General features: G+C 44.5%; 1 protein-coding gene across 2 annotated transcripts in view; it reads right to left on the minus strand.

The window, feature by feature from the left end:
* Positions 1 to 1,759: 1,759 nt before the first annotated feature.
* Positions 1,760 to 24,711, minus strand: part of CMIP (c-Maf inducing protein) — a 164,561-nt gene continuing 141,609 nt past the window's right edge. For both annotated transcript variants that reach the window (XM_081963323.1, XM_081963324.1), the window contains 11 exons: positions 22,994 to 23,059; positions 19,764 to 19,790; positions 17,684 to 17,732; positions 16,329 to 16,436; positions 14,164 to 14,280; positions 12,349 to 12,489; positions 10,558 to 10,605; positions 9,273 to 9,419; positions 7,738 to 7,843; positions 5,504 to 5,574; positions 1,760 to 3,787 (listed from right to left, as the gene is read on the minus strand). In XM_081963323.1, the coding sequence (XP_081819449.1) occupies positions 3,734 to 3,787; positions 5,504 to 5,574; positions 7,738 to 7,843; positions 9,273 to 9,419; positions 10,558 to 10,605; positions 12,349 to 12,489; positions 14,164 to 14,280; positions 16,329 to 16,436; positions 17,684 to 17,732; positions 19,764 to 19,790; positions 22,994 to 23,059 (934 nt within the window). In that variant the 3' untranslated portion in view covers positions 1,760 to 3,733. The remainder of the gene's footprint in view (positions 3,788 to 5,503; positions 5,575 to 7,737; positions 7,844 to 9,272; positions 9,420 to 10,557; positions 10,606 to 12,348; positions 12,490 to 14,163; positions 14,281 to 16,328; positions 16,437 to 17,683; positions 17,733 to 19,763; positions 19,791 to 22,993; positions 23,060 to 24,711) is intronic.

Below are 24,711 nucleotides of genomic sequence, written 5' to 3' on the forward strand. Positions count from 1 at the left end.
AAGGAAGGAAGGAAGGAAGGAAGGAAGGAAGGAAGAGGGAGGGAGAGAGGGAGGGAAGGAAGGAAGGGCAATAGCACTTAGACTTTTATACAACTTTACAGTGCTTTTACAGGCCTCTCTAAGTGGTTTACAGAGTTAGCTTCTTGCCCCAACAATCTGCGTCCTCATTTTACCCACCTCGGAAGGATGGAAGGCTGAATCAACCTCCAGCCAGTCAGGATCGAACTGCTGGCAGTCGGCAGTGAGCTAACCTGCAATACTGCATTCTAACCCCTGCGCCACCATAGCTCCTATTCCTAGGTATTCTTTGCTAGCTCATCACTGCCACCAGTTCTGAAGTACTATAGTTCTGTGGAAACGATCTGAAATTATAACCTTCCAGCCTGCCACTTTGAATTGCCCGACGCATCGAGTTGGGGCCTTTTTCATTTCTTTCTGTGACCTTTAAGCTATTGGGGACTAATTCTTCTTGTCTGTCTACAGGTAGTAAAAACCGTGAGAGTGCTTTCCTAGGCCGTTTCCAAAAGGAAATCATATGAAAGGCTTTTCATTCCATCATGACGACTTAAAGGTAAAAGTTCCCCTCGCATATGTGTGGTAATCACTCCTGACTCTAGGGGGAGGTGCTCATCTCTGTTTCAAAGCCGAAGAGCCAGCGCTGTCCGAAGACGTCTCTGTAGTCATGTGGCTGGCATGGCTAAATGCCGAAGGTCCATGGAACGCTGTTACCTTCCCACTAAAGGTGGTTCCTATTTTTCTACTTGCATTTTTTACGTGCTTTCGAACTGCGAGGTTGGCAGAAGCTGGGACAAGTAACGGGAGCTCACTCCATTATGCGGCGCTAGGGATTCGAACCCCTGAACTGCCGACCTTTCTGATCGATAAGCTCAGCGTCTAAGCCGCAATTTTTAACCAGACTAGCTTCGGCTTAAAATTTCTCAGGAATGTCTTCGACCTCTTCAACTTCTACTCCCACAGTTTGGCTGGCCCGAGACTTCTGCACGTCCAGTCAACGCCGTCAAAGAAAAGGCAGTGAACACTCCTAAAAGATATTCAGTTACAATTTATTTATTTTTTGTCGCCTGAAATTTATTCCACATGTTTTTTTTTAAACTTTTCTCTTTTAAACATGGCTACAGAACAGTAGTAGTAATCCATCAGTAAAAGCAGCTAAGGATAAAATGTTGGCGTTAGTTTTCTCTCTTTCTTCCCCTCACTGAGTTTTATCGAACAGGTTTAAGGGATCTAAGGCAGAAACAGGAACAATTGTGGGATTGCGTCTTGTGTTTTTAAAAAAAGAAGAAGAAAAGGAATCAATATGGCTGCACGATTGAACCACTGAGCCTTTTATATATATAAAGGTGCTTGGGACCCATTTAAAATGAGGGGGGCACAATCTTCACTCTTCATTCCCTCCGGCAAAAAATACAATGAACGAACCCTTGCGAACTTTTGTGGCACAATTTACGCATTAAGACTTGAACCAATAGTGGGTTTTTTTATAAAAACCATGTCAACAAGAGAGTTCCGAAAAGCAAGCGATTCAAAAGGTGAACAAACTATCCAACCACATTGAAGAAAATAAGGAAACAAAGGTGTTTTTTTTTGTAAATTTACGCGAACGTGCGTGCGTATTTATATGCATACCTGGTTTGTTTTTTTTTAATCTCTTACATCGCTAAAAGAACCTGAATATTTATATTTACCTGCGTAACATTGAAAAGGAACGTAAGACAAAACGTTTGCCTTGTTATTTGCGTGTTTTCTTTTTAAAGAAAAAAAAATCAAGGATGAAACAGCTGTTCCATTGAAAGAAAGCGTGGTAAAAATAACCAAACCCAAAAGCGTATTTATAAAAGAAACCACTTTTTTAAAAAATCCTCTGTTACCACAGATCTGAGTAATTGCAAAAGAGGGTGAAGAAAAGTAAGATAGTGGTCATACTTTCAGGGGGATTTATTTATTTATTAGATTTTCGTCCTGGCTTAATCCGGCGAACGTATTTAATACTCCTTCCTCCTCCTCGTTTTCCTCGTAGGCTGAGCTGAAAGAGGAGGTTAGCCCAAAGTCACCCAGCCGGCTTTCATATCCGAGATGGAACTAGAACTCACTGTCTCCTAGTCTCTAGCCTGGTCCCTTCACCACGAGACCAAATAGGCTCTGAGAAACTGAATGCAGGAGAGACAATTCAGTGTCCATCTCTGGACCTCAAAAGGCCACATTGATTCTGAACCAACCTTCTCCCTGTAGCCCAATAGGCTTAGCAGTTTCCAGAATTTTCCATGGGGCTGATGGTCAGCTCTAAGACCAATATGGCAGAAGGGTCTCCATGCTGAGGAGGATGAACATGAGCCAATCGTTGGGGGGAGAACCAGTGGGAAACATCTCCCTAAAAGGGGATGCGTGGAAAGGTGAAATTTTGGACATAAAACAGAAATCAGAGCTTGACAAATCCTAATGCAAATGGCTGACCGCTCGATCTTCACTCCTAGATAAAAACTTAAGCATTTTCTCTAGCCTTAGAAACAATCACATACATAAACAGAAGTGGTTTGCTTATCCCTCCTTTCTACCACGTAGCATAATCTGAAAAATGTGGCTTTAGGAATTCAAAAATTTATTCCCAACAGCCCACCCAGTGTTTTGCTCTTGTGTGTGTATGCATAGACGCGCACCAGGTCTACGCAAGTATATTCTTTTCACCTGGTTGAATAAACTCGAGGCGTATATAAACCCAAAAAAAGTGAAGATGGGGCTGGACCAAGGGTGTGTATATTACAGGAGGGGAATTCTCTTTTGTTCTGTCTTTTTAAGAGCAACAACAACAACAACCAAAAGACGCCAACGTTGTTTATACGGTACTCTACGCGAAACGAAACAAAACAAAACAAAATAAATGAAACAATGGATTAACAATTCATAAATAAAAGACAGGTCCCAGACCTGTTTTTTTCTGAACTTTCTTCCTTTTTTCTTTTTTCTTTTTCCTGTTTAAATAGGCGTATTATGTAAATTGTATATACAAGAACATCACTTTGCGTAATGATTGAAAGGAACGAACGAACGAACGAACGAGGGAAGAAAAGAAAATTGTATGAGCTGCTGCGAATGCTTCTTCTCTTGATTTTCGCCGACGTTCTTCTTCTTTTCTTCTTCTTTTTTTTTTCCTTTCTATTTCTCGCTGAAGAACAGAAGAAATGGGAAAGCATCTACGGGAAAGGCCAAGGTTAAAGGAAAACTGAAAAATCCGGTGTATATTCTTGTGTAAAAAAAAAAAGGAAAAAAAAAACCTTGACACACAGTTTTAAAAAAGTACAAAAAAAAAAAAGAGCAAACCAGAACCAAGAGCAAACCGCCCCATTCCCCCCCCCCCCAAACCCACCCACCCCTTCCCAAATCTTCTTCAGGCTATTCAGTCTTGCCTTCTTTTCTTCCCACCCCTTAATTTAAAAGACGTTGAATTTGAGAGCACGAAGCTGAAAGAATTAGGTCTGGTGTGTGAATATCCAACTCGGGGGAGGGAAAAAAAAAATCATACTTTCACTACTTCACACACGGAGCACCTAAAAATATGGATGTCCTCAGAACCTGCTCTCCACAGGCAAACGCCAAAAGTCTAAGTTTTTCTCCTCCTCCTCTTCTTTTTTTTTTAATAGTTTAGAAATCATTCTCTTCTCTCCCCATCCAAAAGAAAAAAACTTCTGCAAATGCGCCACAAGGTTTTTTTCTTTTTTCACCAAGCTTCAGTGTAGCGGACGTCCACTTCCTTCAAATTGGGCAATTTAGCCTGGTAGGAGAGGAAAGGAAAGAAAAAAAGAAGAAGAGATGAGATAGAAAGAATGATCGAGAAATTCATTACATCAGTGCTCTTGGGTGCTTTCTAAGCTTGCTTTGCAAGTCTTCTTTTTTTTTCCTGAGACCACTGTAACTTCAAATAAACATTTAAAAAAAAAACCGTTGTTAAATTAAGGGCTGCCTGTATGATAAGGCAGTTTGTTTTGTTCTACAAGTTCTTTTTGTTAAAGCTACTGTAATGTACTGCGCAGGTGGCAACTGTAAAGAAAGACGAGCTGTGTGTGTCATGTGCCAGGCATACAGTGACCGAGTGTAATGGCTTTGTGACAACATGGGATAGTGGTAATGATAGCACAGCACAGGGGATGGGAGGGGAGAGGAGGGGAGAGGAGAGAAAAGATCTAATCTGATTGCTAAAATGAATAGAATAGAAGATGAAAGAAAGGAATAGAATAGAATAGAAAAGAGACTAGAATAGAAAAGAAAATGGAAGAGAAAATAGAACAGAAAAAAGAACGGAATAGAGACTCTAGAATAGAATAGAATAGAATAGAATAGAATAGAAAATAGAATAGAATAGAGACTAGACTAGACCAGAAAATAGAACAGAATAGAGAATAGACGAGAATAGACTAGACTAGAAAATAGAATAGACTAGAAAATAGAATAGGAAATAGAATATAATAGAGACTAGACTAGACTAGACTAGACCAAAAAATAGAACAGAATAGAGAATAGACTAGACTAGACTAGAAAATAGAATAGGAAATAGAATATAATAGAGACTAGACTAGACTAGAACAGAAAATAGAACAGAATAGAGACTGAACTAGAATAGAATAGAAAATAGAATAGAAAATAGAATAGAACAGAATAGAAAATAGAACAGAATAGAGACTGAACTAGAATAGAATAGAAAATAGAATAGAAAATAGAATAGAACAGAAAATAGAACAGAATAGAAAATAGAACAGAATAGAGACTGAACTAAAATAGAATAGAAAATAGAATAGAATAGAAAATAGAATAGAATGGAATAGAAAAGAAAATAGAACCAAACAGAATAGGCCAAGTGTTTATTGGCCAAGTGTGATTGGATACACAAGGAATCTTTCCCCGGTGCACAAGCTCTCGGTAGACATATAAACAACAGTAATAGGTCATAAATCATAGTTGCAACCGTTAATCTTAAATTACAAACAACAACGGGGAAAAAATAGCAGGAGAAGAGGAGAAAAGAGGAGAAATGAGAGAGTGCTGTAGGAATTAAGTGTTCAGCAGAGTGATGGCAGACCCAGACATAAGCTATTTTTATGTCTGGCTGTTTTGGCACGCAGGGCTTTATGGCAGCATCCCGAGGGGAGGAGTTGAACAGTTTATGTCTAGGATGTGAGGGGTCTGTAGATATTTTCTCAGCTCTCTTTCTGACCCATGCAATATACAGGTCCTCCTTGCAAGGCAGGCTGATTGCAATTGTTTTTTCTGCAGTCCTATCTATCCCTTGAAGTCTGTACCTGTCCTGTTTGGTTGCTATCCCAAACCAGACAGTTATTGAGGTACAAAGGACAGACTCAATGATTCCTCTGTAGAACTGTATCAGCCATGAATATGCAAATTAATTTCTGCAAGCTAGCTTTTTGTCCCCGACACTCTGGCCCTCAACACCTGGCTACAGAAAGATGAAGGATGCTTTAGAAACGCAACGTACCTTGAGGTCTTCGTAGGTGTCTGCTGAGAGCTTGGTGCTGTTCATGTTTAAACTACAGAGGCTTTTCATGGCTAGGAAATAAACACAGAAGGATGTTGGTCTGCATGCAGCTTGCAAAAGGTAAAGGTCCCCTCAAACAGATGTGCTAGTTTTTCCCGACTCTAGGGGGCGGTGCTCATCTCCGTTTCAAAGCCAAAGAGCCAGGACTGTCCGAAGACGTCTCAGGGGTCATGTGGCCAGCATGACTAAATGCCAAAGGTGCATGGAACGCTGTTACCTTCCCACCAAAGGTGGCCCCTATTTTTTCAACTTGCATTTTTACATGCTTTCGAACTGCTAGGTTAGCAGAAGCTGGGACAAGTCACGGGAGCTCTCTCCGTTACGCTGCGCTAGGGATTCGAATTGCCGACCTTTCTGATCAACGAGCTCAGTGTCTTAGCCACTGAGCCACCGTATCCCTAAGCATAAAAAATGGGAAATGGTTGAGGACTAGCAGTTGATATCCTGCAGACTTTTCCCAAATCAACATCTGGACTTTAAAGGGCACTTGACCCTTTCATTTTGGATCAGTTTGTCCCCAAAATTAAGCCCAGAAATCTGATCCAATAGTTTATGTTTTCTTTCATTAAAGGATTAAGGGAGACAAAAATGTATGAAGAATGTTTGCAGGAATTGGGTTTGGCCAGTCTAGAAAGAAGGACTAGGGGTGACATGATAGCAGTATTTCAGTATTTGAGGGACAGCCACAAAGGGGAGGGGGTCAAATTATTTCCCAAAGCACCTGAAGGCAGGACAAGAAGCAACGGGTGGAAACTAATCAAGCAGAGAAGCAACCTGGAATTGAGGAGACACTTCCTAACAGTGAGGACAGTTAACCACTGGAACAGAAGTTGCCTTCAGAAGTTGTAGGTGCTTCATCACTGGAGGCTTTTAAGAGACTGGACAGCAGGGGTGAAATCCAGCAGGTTCTGACAGGTTCTGGAGAACCAGTAGCAGAACTTTTGAGTAGTTCGGAGTACCGGCAAACGCCACCTCTGGCTGGCCCCAGAGTGGGGTGGGAATGGAGATTTTGCAATATCCTTCCCCTGCCACGCCCACCAAGCCATGCCCACCAAGCCACGCCCACAGAACCAGTAGATTGAATTTCACCACTGCTGGACAGCCATCTGGCTGGTATAGGGTCTCCTGTTAGAGAAAGGGGTTGGGCTAGAAGACCTCCAAGGTCCCTTCCAGCTCTATTCTGATTTGATTAGGTGCTAACAGGTTGGAACTGACTCTTTGCAAGCAACCACAAAGATTCTGGAACTGGTAAAAATCATCCTCTTCTGTAGTGCATTTGGTAAGAAGAAGAAAAAAATAACCAAGACAATAATGTATATTCCGATGACGGTGATTTCATGGATGTTTTAAAGTTTATATATCACAGGCTGCCATACCTTAAGGTTAAAGTTTGCCATAACAAAAATTCTATTTTAAGAATCAAGTAATGGCCCAGCAATGTTTTCTCCACAAAGGGGTGATATAGAATCTTGATATTTTTTAAAAATAATAATAATAATGAATTTGCCAAAATCAGCTGGTTCTTGATCTAAATATATTACTTATTATCCAAAGTGAGATTTCCTATCTCTGAAAAGATGGGCAAGCTCACGATAAATAATCCAATCTGACTGTCGGATTCTGGTGAGATTATCAGCATTAGTTTGCAAAATAATTGCAAAACAATCACTTGATAATGCCAAACCTGGAAAGATTAATTCCAAGGAGCAATGAACTGATTGTTTTGATTCCCCCTCCTCCCTCCCCAATCTTTTTAATGCAGGTCATATATGGGCTACGTTAATGAGTGGTAGAGGCAGATATTTCTCTCTCTGGGCACAATGAGAATATCAGCTGAACAAAACTCCGCGCTGGCAACAGGAAGGGCAGTAAACACTCAGCTCCAATCAGTTGCTCCAGACTCCACTCCGCAAAGAATTATAGGTTCGTTAAAAGATTATGATGATATATGGGTTAAGTTATTCTCTTTACCACACAGTTCTCTTTATTATTCGCTGCAAACATTTTTCTCTCTCTTTCTTTCCTTCTATTACAAATCTCTCTTTTCTCCCCCCCCCCAATCCATCCAAAAGAAGAGTAGTGATACTGTTGTTTGATTAATGCACTGCGCTGAATTGGTCTCTACTCTTCCCATCACCACACAGGGTTTCCCCTCCACACACACACACACTTACAGCTCAGGGCCAGCAATCCAGCATCGGTAACTGGCGTTTCACACAAGTTGAGCACTTGAAGCATTGTGAGGTGTTCAGAGAGGAGCCGTAAACCTGCATCCCCAAACTCCAGGGAAGAAAAGAAAAGGGATGTTTATAAGCAGCAGTCAAAATATACGAATTCTAAACCTGAGCTGGCTTGTTTTCTTCAAGACGTTTCATCACCAAACTAGGTAACATCAGCAGCAGTGGTGGGTTTCCTTTTCTTTTCTTTTTTTACTACTGGTTTGCTCGCCTGCGCAGAAGCATCCGGATGAGTGGACGGAGCCTCCTGCCGCCGCCACTATCAGTTCGCCTGATCTGGGCCAAACTGGCAAAAACCCACCTCTTGATCAGCAGCATTGATTATGTTACCTGGTCAGGTCACAAAACGTCTGCAGGAAAACAAGCACGCTCGGAGAAGCCCTCATTCCATCCCTGAGCTACAAATATCCTCCTTTATTGGAACTCTAAACCTGTAGGGTTATTATGGAGAACCAAAAAGTCCATCTCGGGTAGAGTAGTCCTCCCTTGTTTTGAAAGCAAAATGCTGAAGTAGATTTTATCCCAGAACGGCAATGGGTTTTGGACCGAGTTCCAGAAAGATGCTTTGAAACCATGCAGGGCCTCTCTGGAACTTGCCTCCAGAGGTTGTGAATGCTTCAACACTGGAAGTATTCCGGGGGTCTGGCACGCACGCATGCATAATGATTAGCTGGCCTTTGGCAGTGCCGGAAACTGGAAGAGCTGGTTTTTCCATTTTCCGGCGTGAGCACCAGTCACTGGAAGCCTAAGCTGGCTGGCACGCCTGCCGGAAACCAGAAGTGCATTTTCCAATGCGCGCATTCCCCCTAGGCAGCTCCTCTCCCAGGTTGTGTCCCAGACAAGCGTGTGTCAGGTTTGCCATCACTGCTGTAATGGGTGGAACGGGTGCACTTTGAAAGAGGAAGGAATGCATTTGAGCGAAATCTCCTTCGGAGGGCTAGGCTGCTCGCCCCGAATGAAAGCAGCTCTCCTTGGGGTGATGCGTTGCCCTCCCCTCTCCTGGTGTCAGGCCTGCAGCCATGTTCCTTTTGGGTATTTGGCCTGCCACACTTCTACTCTACTATGCTGTTTCTGTAGTGGGGCATTGGGAGGAGGGATTGTAGGAGTGAGACGCGTTGTAGCCATAACAAAATTCTTTCTAGAAAGTCAAGGTCATCCTTTGTCTTTCAACCTCTGCACCTGACCCGAACTGGATGGGTGGAACTGCCAGCATGGCAGCGGGAGATTGGACCATGTGATGGACTGGTGGGTATGGAGGAAAGATCATGAACTTTAACTCGTGTGGGGAAAACCGGGAAGCTTTCAGATTCGGGTTTCCCCAGATGTGCCAGCATGGCTCTCTTCATAAATTGGAACTTTGAGCAGTACTTTGCCTTGGACTCTGATTTAATTTTGGATGCTATCTGGAACCCTGACAGCCGGTTTGAGTGAGCACAATCTTCCCTGCCTGGGGTGGCTTGCACAGCGCATACCTGAGTGGACCACAGGTTCAGCTGCTTGAGTGAAGGCAGTTTGATTAGATGCTCCGCACAGGCACTTGTGACGTTGGTGAAGGCCAGGCTGAGATTCTCCAAATTCCCGAAAGAGCCCGAGCTTAAGAGACGAGCCAAGTCCGCATCCTAAAAAAGGTAGAAGATTGCAGAGATCAGTCAAGGAAACGCTCCCCCCCCCCTCCTTAGAGAAATAGGGCATGGCATTGGCAGAGGAGTCTCCGGAGTGGTGCAATGGCCGAGACGTGGAGGTCTCGCGTCACAATCAGGAGACTGTGAGTTCAATCCTAGGTATAGGCAGATATTTCTCTCTCTGGGCACAGAATATATCTGAGAATATATCTGCTGAACAAAACTCCGCATTGGCGACAGGGAAGGGCATCCGGCCATTAAAATTCTCTGGTAGCTCCTTTCAGTTGTCCAGACTCCACCCCGCAAGGGATTATGGGGTTGTTAAAACAAGACGATGATGATTGGCAGAGGAGTCTCTAATTCTACAATTTGTACCGTCCATGCCTTCTATATAATGCCCGATACTGGAATTGTGCAAGGAACGGTATTTCCTTTGACACCGCCCCCCCCCACCCGGAAGCAAAAGTTGGCGTTTAATGAAGCGTGATAGGAAGATACTGACGCTTATGGACCTTGAGTTGGGGAAGACTCAATGGACAGTCAAGAATTCATTGAATAAATCACCCAGAGTTCTCACTTAAGGCACACATGGGTAGCCTCAAATTATCCCACTTTGGACCTTTTAAGTCCTAGCTCTCGAGAAGGATCTGTGAAGGATCCGTCCACACCCATAATACACAGTGTGCTTGACACACACCCCACGAGCCCCTCCCCCCGCGCATGTGCAAGCCCCCCCACGCCCCATTTTGGGCCTAATAGCCTCCTGGAAGCAAAAATGGGCTATGGGTGTGGGTCAAACACCCCCCCTGCTTATGCAACCCCCTGCCCCCAAGCATGCATGCTCATCTCCCATATGTGTCCCGCCCCGGGCATGCATGATAGAGACCCGAAAATCAGCTGGCTGGCAGGAGGCCAGTGTGCATGCGTGGTAGAGCTGAGCTGGGGCGACGGCTCGTGTGCCCATAGAGAGGGCTTTGCGTGCTACCTGTGCCATAGATTCCCCAGTCACGTCCCTAGACCCGCTAAGAAGAGTGAAGAAGGATGGATGCTATCCGAGGCAGTTCCACTCTGAAAACTGCATCCCACAGTGCTCAGGCTCCCGCTGAGATTCAGGAGGGGGGGGGACGGGACTCACCGTGGATTTTGATGGCAGTGTTAGCCTGGTGGGGCCGCCTTTCCTTTGCTGCAAAAGAACAGATTCATCACTTACAAACGTGACAACTGTGGATCTACAGTAGCAAAGCATAGGCTGGAGTCTGCACAAGGTCCAGAGTTCAAGTCCACACCTTCTCTCTACAACAGGTGTGTTCAACCTTGGCAACTTTTTGGGGAATTGGGGAATTCTGGAAGTTGGAATTCTGAAGGTCTTAAAAATTGCCAAGGTTGGACTCCCCCCATGATGAAGAGAAGGGCCTCTCTTTATTATTGCCCCAACTCAGTGCTAAATAGTATGAGCAAAGGCATAGAAGTATTATCCCTCAATGGGTTACATATCAAATCTCCTCTCCGTGATGCTGCCGGCCCTCTGGAATGATACTTTCCCCGCCCAACATCCATACTGCTCCCACTTTTCTGATTTTTTTTGAAATTGCCCCAAATCTGATTCTTCTAAGCTTACGAATTAGGATAGGGTTATCCTTTTGATCTTTTCTGCATCACAGGGACAGCGGTAGCATTCCCTTTTCTTGGACATCGGTGGTTTTCTTTTTCCGTTCCTTTTAAATTGCAAGTCGCCTAGGGATAAGATGCAGTTGGCCGGCCTCAAATTGAAAATATTAACTATAATAAAGGGTTGAAATGGAAAAGTGCATGGACATACCTAGCCGAGTATTGAAAGATTATTAAAAAATATATATGGTTGTTTAAGAGGCCACTTTGTATAGACTTCGGTGGTTTAAGCAATTAAACGAATTTGTAAGCCATCCTGAGTCTCCTCTAGACAACTTAGGTGACACATCAGTCTAGTAGTAACTAACTACTGTATGTTTTGGAGTATAAGATGCACATCCCCCCCCCCAAAAGGGGTGAAAATCTGGGTGCGTCTTATACACTGAATACAGCATTTTTGGCCTCCCGGAACCCCGCCCCTGCGCATCCTGTTTTTCCCAAAAATGGTTGTGCGAAAGGTTTGGGAGGCCTGCAAAGTACTCCTGGGGGCTGGGGAGGGCAAAATGAGTGAAAAACAGGCCGTTTTTTGCTCATTTCCCCGTCCCCAGGAGCACTCTATAAGCCTCCCAAAGCCTATGCATGCCCTGGTTTTGTTTTGAAAAAAATGGGCCCGTTTTCACAAAAAACGGGCTGTTTTTTGCTCATTTTTGTTCCCCCCCAGCCCCCAGGAGCACTTTGCAGGCCTCTCAAACTCTCTGCATGCTGCGTTTTTCACAAAAAAATGAGGCAGGCAGAGGGTTTGGGAGGCCTGCAGAGTGCAAAAACTTTTTTATTTAAAAAAAAATTAGCTCTTGAAAATCTTGGTGCGTCTTATACTCCGGTGCATCTTATCGTCCAAAAAAAATATGGTAACTAACTGACTGACTGATTGTGACTTAAGAGTCCTCAGTGCACTTCTGGTCTGTTCTTTTAGGGTGTGGAAATTCTGACCCACCAGCAGGGGGCAGAATCTAGCTACTTTGGGTGGATCATGAAAAAGCTAAGGAGGACCACACCTGGCTAACTCTTGGATGGGAGAACTTCAGGAAACAAACTGTACGTCTGGTTTGACATTCAGTTTTAGTAGGCTAGAACTGTATATTCAAGCCACAAAGCTACCCCATATTCACATGGTCAGCAGGAGCCAAGTCTTAACTCAAAGGCGTCTTGAAATGGGCTTCAACGTGTATTATACCCTACGTATGGATCCCATGAAGGAAACCGGGTAACACCTGCTCTTCCGAAGTAGAGAGGTGGGATATAAATCCAAGACGCTCACCAGTTCTTTGAGTTCCCTCTGCCGGTCGCAGAGCTGCTCGTACATTTTCTTCCCCACATCAGTGCTCTCGAGGGTTGAGATGATCTGAAGCTGCGTGTCCTTGTTCTCAATGATGTTGTACTCCAGCATCAGGCAAAGGATCTGAGAGACAGAGAGAGAGAAAGGAGGGCCCATCACGGGAGGAAGGCTCACAGCACGGTCCGGGACTCGTTTCTTGTCTGCTTTCCAAACGCTGTAATTCTTCGCGCTCCCGTAAGTTAGGGACCATGAGGAGTCCTTGGTGCTCTCTGAGTTTGGTGGCTTTGTTGTAGACGTTTCATTCCCCAAACTAGGTAATATCATCAGTGCTAGAAAGGAGTGGGGTGGAGGAGGAGCATAAGGAGGAGGAAGAGGAGGAGCAGGAGGAGGAAGAGGAGAGGTCCAGGGGAAGGAAGACAAATATGGGGTTTTGGTGTTCTCTGAACTGGTAGTTTTCTCGCAGACATTTCATCCCCCAAACTCTGTAACATCATCAGTGCTAGTAACTAGTGACTAGAAGGACGATGTTACCTAGTTAGGTAATGAAACATCTCCAAGAAAACAACTAAGTTCAGAGAGCACCAAGGACTCCTCCTGTCAACCCTGGCCTACAAATGCTCTCCTTTTATTGGTATCAGGAACTATAAACAGACTTTGTCAAACGGACAAGCACTTGCCACGTAACACCTCAGATTTAACCATTGTTTATTTTTATTTTTATTTTAAAAAGGCAAAAATGTCTGGATAGTGGAAGTGGTAATATCTGGAGACACCAGAAGAGAAGAGAAGAACCCTTGAAATTATAGATCCAAAAAATGGGAGAGGGCTGAGAATTCTCTTGTTAAGAGGCCGAAGGAAAGAGTAACTTTCGTGATTGTTCTATTAAGGAGAAATGCGAGTCCAATTTCCATTGGCATTTCATGCCGTTATATCCTCTGGTTTCTAGGGTTGCGTTGGGCATCTGCTTTTTAAAAGTTTCCTTTTCTTGCCACACTGAGATTCCGATGCTTTATTCCCTCATCGGTTGCTAAATTTAGGTCCCACTTTTGCTCCAGTTCTTTCCCCTTCCAATTTTTTTCTCAAAAGGACCCTTGGCTGAGTGAGTGGCTCCAAATCCACTGATTTCCAAGGGCTTGAACCCTTTACCTATCCCCCATGATGGCGAACCTATGCACATGTGCCCAAAGTGCCTTGCCTGTTTGTCTTCTGGGTTTCTGGCAAGCATGCACGCATGATGATCAGCTATTCTTCGCACACGCAGCAGGGCTGAAAATCCGTGTGCCTATGCGTGCTGGCCAGCTGACTGTTGGGTGCCCATGAACCCGGAAGTTTAGCTTTTCCAGAGTGTGGCTCTGATGTTTCCACACAATCTTCTCGGCCCTCGGTGCCAAAAAGATTCCCCGTCACTGATCTATCCTATCGCACCATCTCTCCCATTCACTGGAAGAGAATCCCACTAAATACAATCAGATCTACTACTTCTGAGTAGAGATAGATGCGTTTGCACCATTTACCGTCGATCTGCTGTGTCTTCAAAGCTTGTGATCACTGCGTCTCTCTCTGAGTGCTCTTGCCTCACAATCAGGAGTTCGATCCTAGGCAGAGGCAGGGTCTCCTGCTTGGGCAGGGAGTTGGACTAGATGACCTGCAAGGTCCCTTTCAACTCTGTTAATCTGTTCACGGTTGGGAGATTATTTTTTTCAAAGGAAGGACAGACCAAATGCAGGCATGAAATATCTGCTTCCTTGCTTCCCGTCTGGGGTGGCAAATTGACCAAGGGGGTAAGAGCAGTCTTACCTCCACCATGGTTTGGTTTCCTCTCAGTGCCAGCAACATGCAAGGCCCCAGTTTGTTCTCAGCCAAGGAAAGCAGAAACTTTTTTGTCTTGTAGCAGGAGCCCATTAAAATGTGAACCTGAAGGAGAAAGGAAGGTTCAAGTGAGGAAAACACAAACACACACAAAACATCTTTTGAACCTCTTTCCAATGTAGCCAAGAAGGCAAATCTTGCAAGAATGTTTTAAAACCAGTCCAAACTTCTCTACATTAAGGTTTTCCGGATATGTGGAATTTACTATTGCTCTCAACCCAGCATGAAATGGTAAGTGTTGGAGTTACGTGTTTGGAAAACGTTTTAGGGAAGGAATGCTCTATTCTAGTCTTCTGATTACCCTTAGCAATAGCATTAGCACTTAGACTTATATACTGCTTCACAGTGCTTTTACAGCCCTCTCTAAGTGGTTTACAGAGCCAGCATATTGCCCCCAACAATCTGGGTCCTCATTTTACCCACCTTGGAAGGATGGAAGGCTGAGTCAACCTCGAGATGGTCAGGCTCGAATTCCTGGCTGTGGGCAGTTAGCCTGCAATACAGCACTCTAACCACTGCGCCACCACAGCTTCCTTCCTTCCTTCCTTCCTTCCTTCCTTCCTTCGCAATCACACTTAGACTTATATACCACTTCTCGGTGCTTCATATCCCTCTCTAAGCAGTTTACAGAGTCAGCCTCTTGCCCCCAACAATCTGGGTCTTCATTTTACCCACCTCAGAAGGATGGAAGGATGAGTCGACCCTGAGCCTCGTGAGGATTGAACTGCTGGCAGTTGACAGAGTTAGTCTGCAATACTGCTTTCTAATCACTGCACACCATGGATGGATGGATGGATAAGAGCAATAGTACTTAGACTTATATACTGCTTTACAGTGCTTTTACAGCCCTCTCTAAGCGGTTTACAGAGTCAGCCTCTTTTCCCCAACAATCTGGGTCCTCATTTTACCCACCTCAGAAGGATGGAAGGCTGAGTCAACCTTGAGCCGGTCAGGATTGAACTCCTGGCAGTGAGAAGTTGAATTAGCCTGCAATACTGCATTCTAACCACCGCGCCACCATGGCTCTTGTTCTATCTCTAAGAAAATAGGTAACTCGGTATAGACCAGTCAATTCTTAAAACAAAAAAGTCAACTTGCTTCTCTTTGGAATTTCTTGTGGCTTCCAATCTTAGGAGATTCTTTGTTCCTTCATCTACCTCTGGTGCCCAACTTCTGCTCTTGTTCTAAAAGGACCAAAACTTTTTTTTCTCCAGCTCGGGGAAATGAATCTTTGTACGTCATGTGGAGTATTTGTCTCTCCTTTGTGAAGATGTAGACTTCAGAAAGATGAGTGAATGGGCATCCTATATCTAGCACGAGAACTGTAAGTTCGGTATATTGTGAATGCAATCAGACCGCAATGTTAAGTGGGACTATCCTTGGACGACTGGGGGAAGAGCCACAGCCATGGGAGTGGTGGGACAAAAGCCCACAAAAAGAATGGGAGGAGTTGAACATCTCAGAAGGGATCCTCCCTAGTTCCTTAAGCTGTAAAGGTAGGGGGGAGGGGAGATGTCCTTTGAGACTTGCAAGATTCTGTCAATGTAGACTTATATTTTTGTAGAAATTTTGGGCTTGGACAATCTGGAACTACGCCGCCTACGGTCTGACCTAAGCATAGTACACAAAATTGTCTGCTACAACGTCCTACCTGTCAATGACTACTTCAGCTTCAATAATACATGGGCAAACAATCGATAGAAACTCAACGTAAACCACTGCAAACTCGACTGCAGAAAATACGACTTCAGGAACAGAGTGGTCAACGCCTGGAATGCTCTACCTGACCCCCATATCTTCAACATTAAACTGTCTACTGTTGACCTCACCCCTTTCCTAAGAGGTCTGTAAGGGGGCGTGCATAAGGACGCCAGCGTGCCTACCGTCCCTGTCTTACTCTCCCCATTTCCTGTGTTCAGTTCCATGTTTACACCTATACTTGTTCTCTTGTGCATGTTTGACAAACTAAATAAAATAAATACAAATAAAACAACCCAATTGAATTAGCTGATCTGGTTGTGTTCCCTATCTGGATCACCTTGAAAAGCGGGACAACATGACAACAAAAGAGACTGTGAAGGACTGGTACCTACCATACTGGCAAACAGTTCTCCATCGTCATCACATGCCACGCCACCAGGGCTGTAGAGTTGGAACCAGCCATCCTTGCCGGCCCTCACGCTCAGCAAACAGGAATGGACCTGGTAGAAGAAGAAAGACCCATGAGAAGATGGCCTTCAAAATAATTCTGCAGAGAAAGGAGGGAGAAAGGTGGAGACCTGTGGAGCTCTAGATGCTGCTCAGATCATGTTCCCAGCATCTCTCCTGGTTGCTCCTGATGATGAGGCTACTAGGAGGTGCAGTATAAGATGCTCCAGCCTTGCAGGAAGAGACATTCCTTCTCTTTGGATGGCTACCCAGCTCAGCAATAGAAGGTGTTCTTCCTTGCTCCTGATTAGGCCCCCGGTGTTCCACTGGAACACTTTTCTTCTAATCTGCAGCAGGGCAAGGAATCTGCAAAATGGACCCTGTGATCTCAACCCTGGAGCTGATGGGAAGGAAGGAGAAGACTTTGTCTCCTGCAAGTGAAAGTTTTATGTATCTGTTGCAGTTACCCACCCACTGTAGGTCTGGGGTTTCTGAAGAATTCAGTTCGCCATACAGATGTTTTAAAATATTGGCACTCTGTCCTGGGTGCTCAACACAAATATGCCCTCTTATGTTGATTGATCATCCATCCATCCACGAATCCATGCATCCATCCATGCATTCTCCTATCCATCCATTCCTACATTTACCCATCCATCCATCCATCCATCCATCCACCTATCCATGCATGCATGCATGCTTCCATCCATGTATTCACCTATCCATCCATCCATCCATCCATCCATCCACGCATTCACCTATCCATGCATGCATGCATCCATCCATATATTCACCTATTCATCCATCCATCCATACATTCACCTATCCATCCATCCATCCATCCATCCACCTATCCATGCATGCATGCATGCTTCCATCCATGCATTCACCTATCCATCCATCCATCCATCCATCCATCCACATTTGCAACCAACGTGGTCATAAATACCCATTTGTGCATGCCACCATCACAACAACGGGCATTTTTATGACGCAAGCAAGGGTTGAAATGTTCACTCTCTGTTTTTCAAGAGATGGAAGGCATCTGTCTGGAGCATTCATTTTACACTGAAAGCTCCAGATGCAGCCATTCCAGCCAAAGTTCTGAGATATCCAAACCAAATGTTGACACAAAGAGGCATGAAATCATTTCTAAGAAGGCAGCAGCAGACTCCAAAAAGTCTTTTCAGGAACCAAATCAAAGCCGAGAGGACGACTGCATCATGGAAACCCAAGCAATTTACAGCCTGAAAGTCTTGACAAACAAAACATTTGGTGCCGTGCTGTACAGAAAACTTACTTCTTGTCTTGGGTCTTCTGCGAATCTTTGAATGACGTACTTCAGCTCCCTGGAAACAGACAAAAAGAAAAAAAGAAAAGAGAGAAAGAGAAGTATGAAGCTGGTCATTTCCAAAGAAATACAGAGTACAGCTGTTGCATTTCATTTTGATTATGTGCGAAGTGTAAAGTTACAAGGAAACGCGGAGGGGACAACGAGGTTCTACTCAACTGGGGCTTGACACAGTGGGAAAAGGTCTTCTGACAGCCTGGTTAGTTCGTTAGTCAAGGACTTTAATCCTCAGGGATTGGAAAACGCTGCCGTTTGAACGCCTGGAGATCCCTTCCCCATCCTGCAGCTTCTTTTTGCCAGACAGATCAGCAGCTAGAGACCTCTTGGGACCATAAACCTTTGGACGTAAGCCAAGGGGGAATTCTATGCGTGGGAAGGAGAATGTGTGGAATCCTTGATTCGTTTGTCTAGGATGGGATAAGGATTTCTGCTTATTTGGGAAGTGGTTTGCTCTCCAAGTTTGTTTCCATTTAGTTTTTGAATATTTCGTGAACAGACTAGGTAACATCATCAGCAGGATTCTCTTGTCCTATTCTCCTTAGCTTATAAATGCCTTGCCAAGACCTATGATTCTGCAATTCCTTGCATGTAGAAAACAAGCATTGAAGTTAAATGGCTAGTCTAGAAACCCTCTTCCTGACTTGCTCCAGAGGACTGATAAAGCATCCTTCCATCATCACTTCCATCGTTTTAACTTACTGCACCTGCGTATGGTTTGCCAATTGCACAGTGGCAGATAGGAGAGCGCTCCAGAGGGTCAACGTCATTGCCCAGAGGATCAGGGGTTGCCCTCTCTCCTCTTTGGAAGAGCTTTATAGATCCCGATGCCTTAAGAAAGTTCAAAACGTTCTTAAAGATCCATCTCATCCTGGGTACCTTTTTTTTTGGAACTATTACCATCTGGCACAGGACAATGAAAACAAGGGCAAATAGGCTGAAAAACAGCTTCTATCCCAGGGAAGTAACTATACTGAATTCTCCTGTCTAGTGCAATATTAATGCAATATCAGGGGATTTCAATTCAATTGTACAGAATGCGAAGGATGTGTGTTTGTGTTATTTTTATAGTTACAATGTATACTGAAGATGGCATTTAATTTCGTTGCACGAGGTGCAATGACAATAAACTAAAGTTTAAAAAAAAAACTTTGAGCAGGGGTGTCAAACTCACGTCATCACGGCAGCGTCATGTAACGTAGCGGGACTCCCCCCCCCCTTCGCTAAACCGGGCGTGGGCGTGCCCAGCATGTGACGCATCTGGCCCATGGGCCGGGAGTTTGACAGCGTTGGCTTTTGAGCATCCTTCTTGGAAATTGTTCCAGGGAAAGAAAGTTCTTGTCTAATGGATCCTGCTGAACTGGGAGCCAAAACAGTGCAGCTAAGAAAATCCTACACCAGTCCAGACTGGATGCTCCTGCATCATCAACTGCTGACAGAACGGTCCTTGAGGGATGTGTGATGTCTTTGAGTGGCAGAGGAAGATCCAGGGTTGCGTCTCTCCATTTTTATCAATGGAGGAGGTGTAGTGGGTGGAGGGCGTCTCTTTTTAGCCTTTACAACGAAGGGACTATCGCAAAGTTTCGAAAGTTCTGCATTGAACTTTCTCTGTGATGGGCCCGACCCTCTGGAATGACCTCCCCCCCCGACATCAGAACTACCACCGATCTCCGCTCCTTCCGCAAGAAACTCAAGACCCACCTGTTCCAATTAGCTGGCCTGGCCCAATCTTAGTTTTAATCTCCAATCCTCCTGGCCGGTATTTTAAATTTCTGGGTGTAGACCTTTTAAGCTGTTTTTAATTTTTACTATTATGGTACAGACTCTATATTTAATTTGTTTTTAAGGGGTTTCTAATATATTTTGTATTGCGTATATGGTTTTTTAGCTTCTGTCTGTACACCGACCCGAGTCCCTTCGGGGAGAGGGGGCGGTCTATAAATTTAATAAAATAAATAAATAAATTGTCAAAGGCTGGATCAACCCAGTTTACATCACTACAGGAGATTATTTCGAGCAAAGAAGCACTTACTTTGTGAACTTCTCGTGTGCCAGAGCCCTGAAATAAAAACACAGGATTATTACGGAGGTGTTTTTCCCAAACAACAGCAACAACAGCAACAACGACTTTCAAATGCAAACGGATCGTCATTTGGAGCACAACACGCCAGATATCACAGTTGTAGAGGACCGAAGTGTACAGTTTATTGATATCGCGGTACCAGGAGATGCCAGAGTCGAAGAAAAAGAAGGGGGGAAAAGATCACGAAATACCGCGACCTGGCCATCGAAACTACACAGCTGTGGATGAAGCATGTAACAGTGATACCCATTGTCATCAGGGCACTTGGCACCATGTCCCAAGAATTTTACAAATCAATTGCCTCCTGCAATAACACCAACGGAACTGCAAAAAACTGTGCTACTAGGACCATCATATATTTTAAGGAGGTCCTTGGTTGATACCTAGGATGCTGGCAGCTACCCGTATCAACCATCAGCACCAGTTAACGATATTTGTGACACATTTTTAAATGTTCAGTTGATTGAGTGTCATGTTTAATGAATAAGAGATAATAATAATAACAACAACAACAACAACAACAACAACAACAATAATACAAAGCCCATAGAACCAATGCATATCAAGAAATGACTTAAGGGCTACATTGTCCTCTCAGCTGTGCTGGACTATTAGTCCCATCATCCTAGCCTTTCTGGCCACTGGCTTTAAGGAGAGTCATTATGTTGTGGGGAACACTGCTAGCATAGGGCACCATTTCAAACTGAACAAAACAAGCGGAAAGAGAGGGAGAAACACTCTTTTAATAAAACAAAACAAAGCGAAAGACACGGGGCCGGGGCCTCTGAAGGAGCAGAAGACAGATTAAGCCAGCCCTGGGCAGAAAATAGGTAGATCGGTAGAAATTCATTTTTTTTCCCTACTGGGTTCTGTGGGCATGGTTTGGTGTGGGGGTTCATGTGATTGAGTGGGCATGGGTGTGAGTGATGTCGAGTTGGCCACTCCCACCCAATCCCATGACCGCCACCAAGCCACGCCCACAGAGCGGAGGAAAAAAAATTGGTAGGAAAAAAAATTGAATCCCACCACTGCTTAAGAGGGAGTCGATCCATCCTTAAGCTACTTTGAGAGAGAGAGAGAGAGAGGGAGGGAGGGAGGGAGGGAGGGAGGGAGGGAGGAAGGAAGGAAGGAAGGAAGGAAGGAAGGAAGGAAGGAAGGAAGGAAGGAAGGAAGGAAGGCAGACACCAGTGTGTCATCAAAGACGCAAATGGAAATTTCTAGTTCCAGGAGACCAAAACCATGCATTCGTAAACAGGATTTTCAGCTTGATTCTTGTCCCAGGTGTGTTTGTTAATTGCACCGCAATTAAGGCCCATTGCCTCTGATTATCATTAGCAAAGCAATTAATGGTCACTTGCACAGAGAGCTCCTTGCATCACCTTCTTGCTCTGCCCTGGGGTCCTTGGGTGTAAAAAAAACCCCACAAAACCCGACTCAGATAAATGACACCGAAGGACTCTCGCCCTTTCTCCCTAGCCTTTCAGAAGAACGTAAACGTTGGTGGAAAAAAACGGGGCCTTCCAAAGGCACCAGGCTCCCCAGGGAGGCCTAAGCTTGCAAATTGGATGATTATAGGCTGTAATGTTCACCCCGCCGAGAAATCTTCATTTCATAAACACTGGTGTCATTAATAGGCTGCAGGGGGACCATCAGGAACTGTTTCGCTGGATTCAAACGCTGTGTTTGCGGAGTGACTTGTGGTTTGATGCTTCTTCTTTTGGCGGGGCTTGTTGTTGTTAATCGCAAAGTTGTGTCGAACCATCGTGACCCCATGGACAATGCTTCTCCAGGCCTTCCTGTTCTCTACCATCCTCTGGAGACCATTTAAGCTCACGCCTACTGCTTCAGTGACTCCATCCAGCCACCTCCTTCTGTCGACCCCTTCTTCTTCTTTTGCCCTCCATCTTTCCCAGCATGAGGCTCTTCTCCAGGGTGTCCTTCCTTCTCATTAGGTGGCCAAAGTCTTCGAGTTTCCTCTTCAAGATCCGGCCTTTTAAAGAGCAGTCAGGGTTGATCTCCTCTAGGACTGACCGGTTGGGTCGCCTTGCAGTCCAAGGGACTCAATGCAGGAGTCTTCTTCTCCAGCACCAGAGTTCAAAGGCCTCCATTCTTTGGCGCTCAGCCTTTCTTATAGTTCGGCAGTCTTGTCCTAATACATCTGCTGAGGCAACTGCTTACCTCTTGTTTGTTCCCAACAAATGAGCCTGTTCACTTTTCGTTTCTGTTTTTTGAAAAGTCCCTTCCACCTACATCTGACGCCGAAACTCCATTTTTGCAGATTTAGGTGGGTCAGACAGCCTTGTCTGAAGCCGTGGTGGCGCAGTGGTTAGAGCGCAGTACTGCAGGCTACTTCTGCTGCCTGCTGGCTGCCTGCAATTTGGCAATTCGAATCTCACCAGGCTCAAGGTTGATTCATCCTTCCATCCTTCCGAGGTGGGTAAAATGAGGACCCAGATTGTTGGGGACAAGAGGCTGACTTTGTAAACTGCTTAGAGAGGGCTGGAAAGCACTGTGAAGCGGTATATAAGTCTAAGGGCTACTGCTAATGCTATTCTCAGTTAATGACCGCTCTTCTGTGAAAGCCTAGGAGGTCCACCTTTCAAATCTTCACAAAAGCTCCTGGGATGATCATCTAAGTCCTTGTGCAATTATCTCCAGATTCTAGTAATTGTTTTTACATTTTCAAAATTATTTCAATTTGCAGCTTTGAGCATATCATTTTTTTCATTTTTCAAGAGGGGGGAAAGGAAAAGGTAAACTGCAACAACAATTTCCTCTGTGGTTGCAGTTCAAATGGTGGAACTCTGGTTTTTTTTAATATAATACCAAAGCAAAAAATGTAAATTCAGATGGTTTTATTTGATTAGACCTCTCACTGTTTTGGTTTCACTGTATAGAATTTCACTGTGTTTTTAACAATTAACAGTTGTTTTGACTGTTAACTATAGCAGTGAGGATGCCCCAGAATCACAAAATATATGTATTTAAAATAAAAGAAACAAATGTGATCTTGGTCTGACTAACTACCATTTTCCCTGACATACAGACAAATCTTAGCTATAAACTATATCTATTAGACTCTTCTATTAAATCTTAGTTAGTAGTTCGTTCTGACTAATGCAAGCTATCTACCAGGGAAATGAGCAAATAAAACATCCAAAAAACCTCTAAAAACTTACTCTTTGGGGAATGGGATGGGCTGGAGCAAACTGGCCAGAGCTGGTCTCCAATCTTCGTAATCTGATCTGTAATTAGAAAAGCACAATTAGCTTGAACTCCTTGCAGAATTTACTACGGTGAATAAGCTATATTTCTAGCCAGCATTGTTTGATGTTGCGTTTGGGCATGAAGCTAACCTTGGTCTCTGGCAGCCTTCTTTAACCTCATGCCCCTGGAGCTACCCAGATGAGACTTCCAATAACTCAACCCTCCTGATCATGGACCATCCGAGTTGAGAATTCTGGAAATTATAGTTTTTTAGAGAGTACCTAGAAAAGACTATTCAAGTCCAGCTTCATTTACTCAACTTCCAACTTGGAAATTGGCCTGAGGGTAGAAACCCTAATAGACACCAATGTCCACTCTGTGTTTTGTCTATGTTAATTCCATTTTTTGTTGTTGTTGAATCTGCAAGCTGTTGCCTTTTGCAAGGAAGTAGTGCTGACTTAACACAAACTTGGGACTGTATATAATCAGGGGTGGGCTTCAAAAATTTTAGCAAGGGGTTCTCTGCCCGGTTGCTGGGTGGGCGCGGCTATTGTGGGCATGGCCTAGTCGGCCTCCTGCACCACAGCGGGTGTGTGTGTGTGTGTTTGCCCTCTACGGGCTGTGGAGTTTTTCCTTGCGCCTCCACAAGGGTGAAAACGGCCTCCCCAGGTTCCGGAGGCCCATTTGCGGCCTTCCCGAATTTCTGGTAGGCCCGTTTTTCTCTTTCCCCGAACCTCCATGCGTGCCCTGAACATACCTGCATCCAAAAATGGGCCGCATGGGGACTCCTGGGAGAGGTGGGACAGGGTGGGCGGGGCCAGCTAGGAGTGGGATTTGGGGTGGGCTATTTGGGAATGCTGTTTATGGAGTTCCACCAGCAGGATTAGATGCTGTGTTGAACATCCACTCCTGAGGAACAGCGTTAGAGTTCCTTCTATGCTATCTGCTTGTTTGGTGGGATTCCTGCTGAAATTGAGAAGAGGACAGGTGGGAATGCATACATGTGCATAGACATGCATGTATAGGCGCCCTTAACCCAAGGAAGTCATTGGGACTCTTTGGAAAGTCATGGTGAGGAGAACCTTCTCCACCAGTTTTGGAGTTCCACCAGCAGGATTAGATGCTGCATTGAATATCCGTCCTTGAGGAACAGTCAGAGGTGGGGATACAGCATGTTCTGAACAGTTCTGGAGAACCGGTAGCGGAAATTTTGAGTAGTTCAGAGAATCGGTAAAGGCCAACTCTGGCTGGCCCCGCCCCCATCTATTCTCTGCCTCCCGAGTCCCAGCTGAGGGAGAGAATGGGGATTTTGCAGTATCCTTTCCCTGGAGTGGAGAAGGAATGAAGATTTTACAGTACCCTTCCCCTGTCACGCCTACCAAGCCACTCCCACCAAGCCATGCCACACCCACAGAACCGGTAGTAAAAAATGTTGAATCCCACCCCTGCAAATAGTGTTAATTTAATTTAATTTAATTTAATTTAATTTAATTTATAGACCGCCCCATCTCCCCGAAGGGACTCGGGGCAGTGTACAGACCACAGTAAAAACAATATACAAAAATTAAATATTTTTTGAAACCCATAAAAACAGATTAAATAATAGGCTGTACAGAATAGTTAAAAATTAAAACAACCTAAAAAACCTACCCCTAAAAATTTAAAATACAGGCTAGAGGGACACTAAACT

Source organism: Natrix helvetica, assembly GCF_964273705.1.
Source record: "Natrix helvetica genome assembly, chromosome: 10".
Taxonomy (NCBI): Eukaryota; Metazoa; Chordata; class Lepidosauria; order Squamata; family Natricidae; genus Natrix; species Natrix helvetica.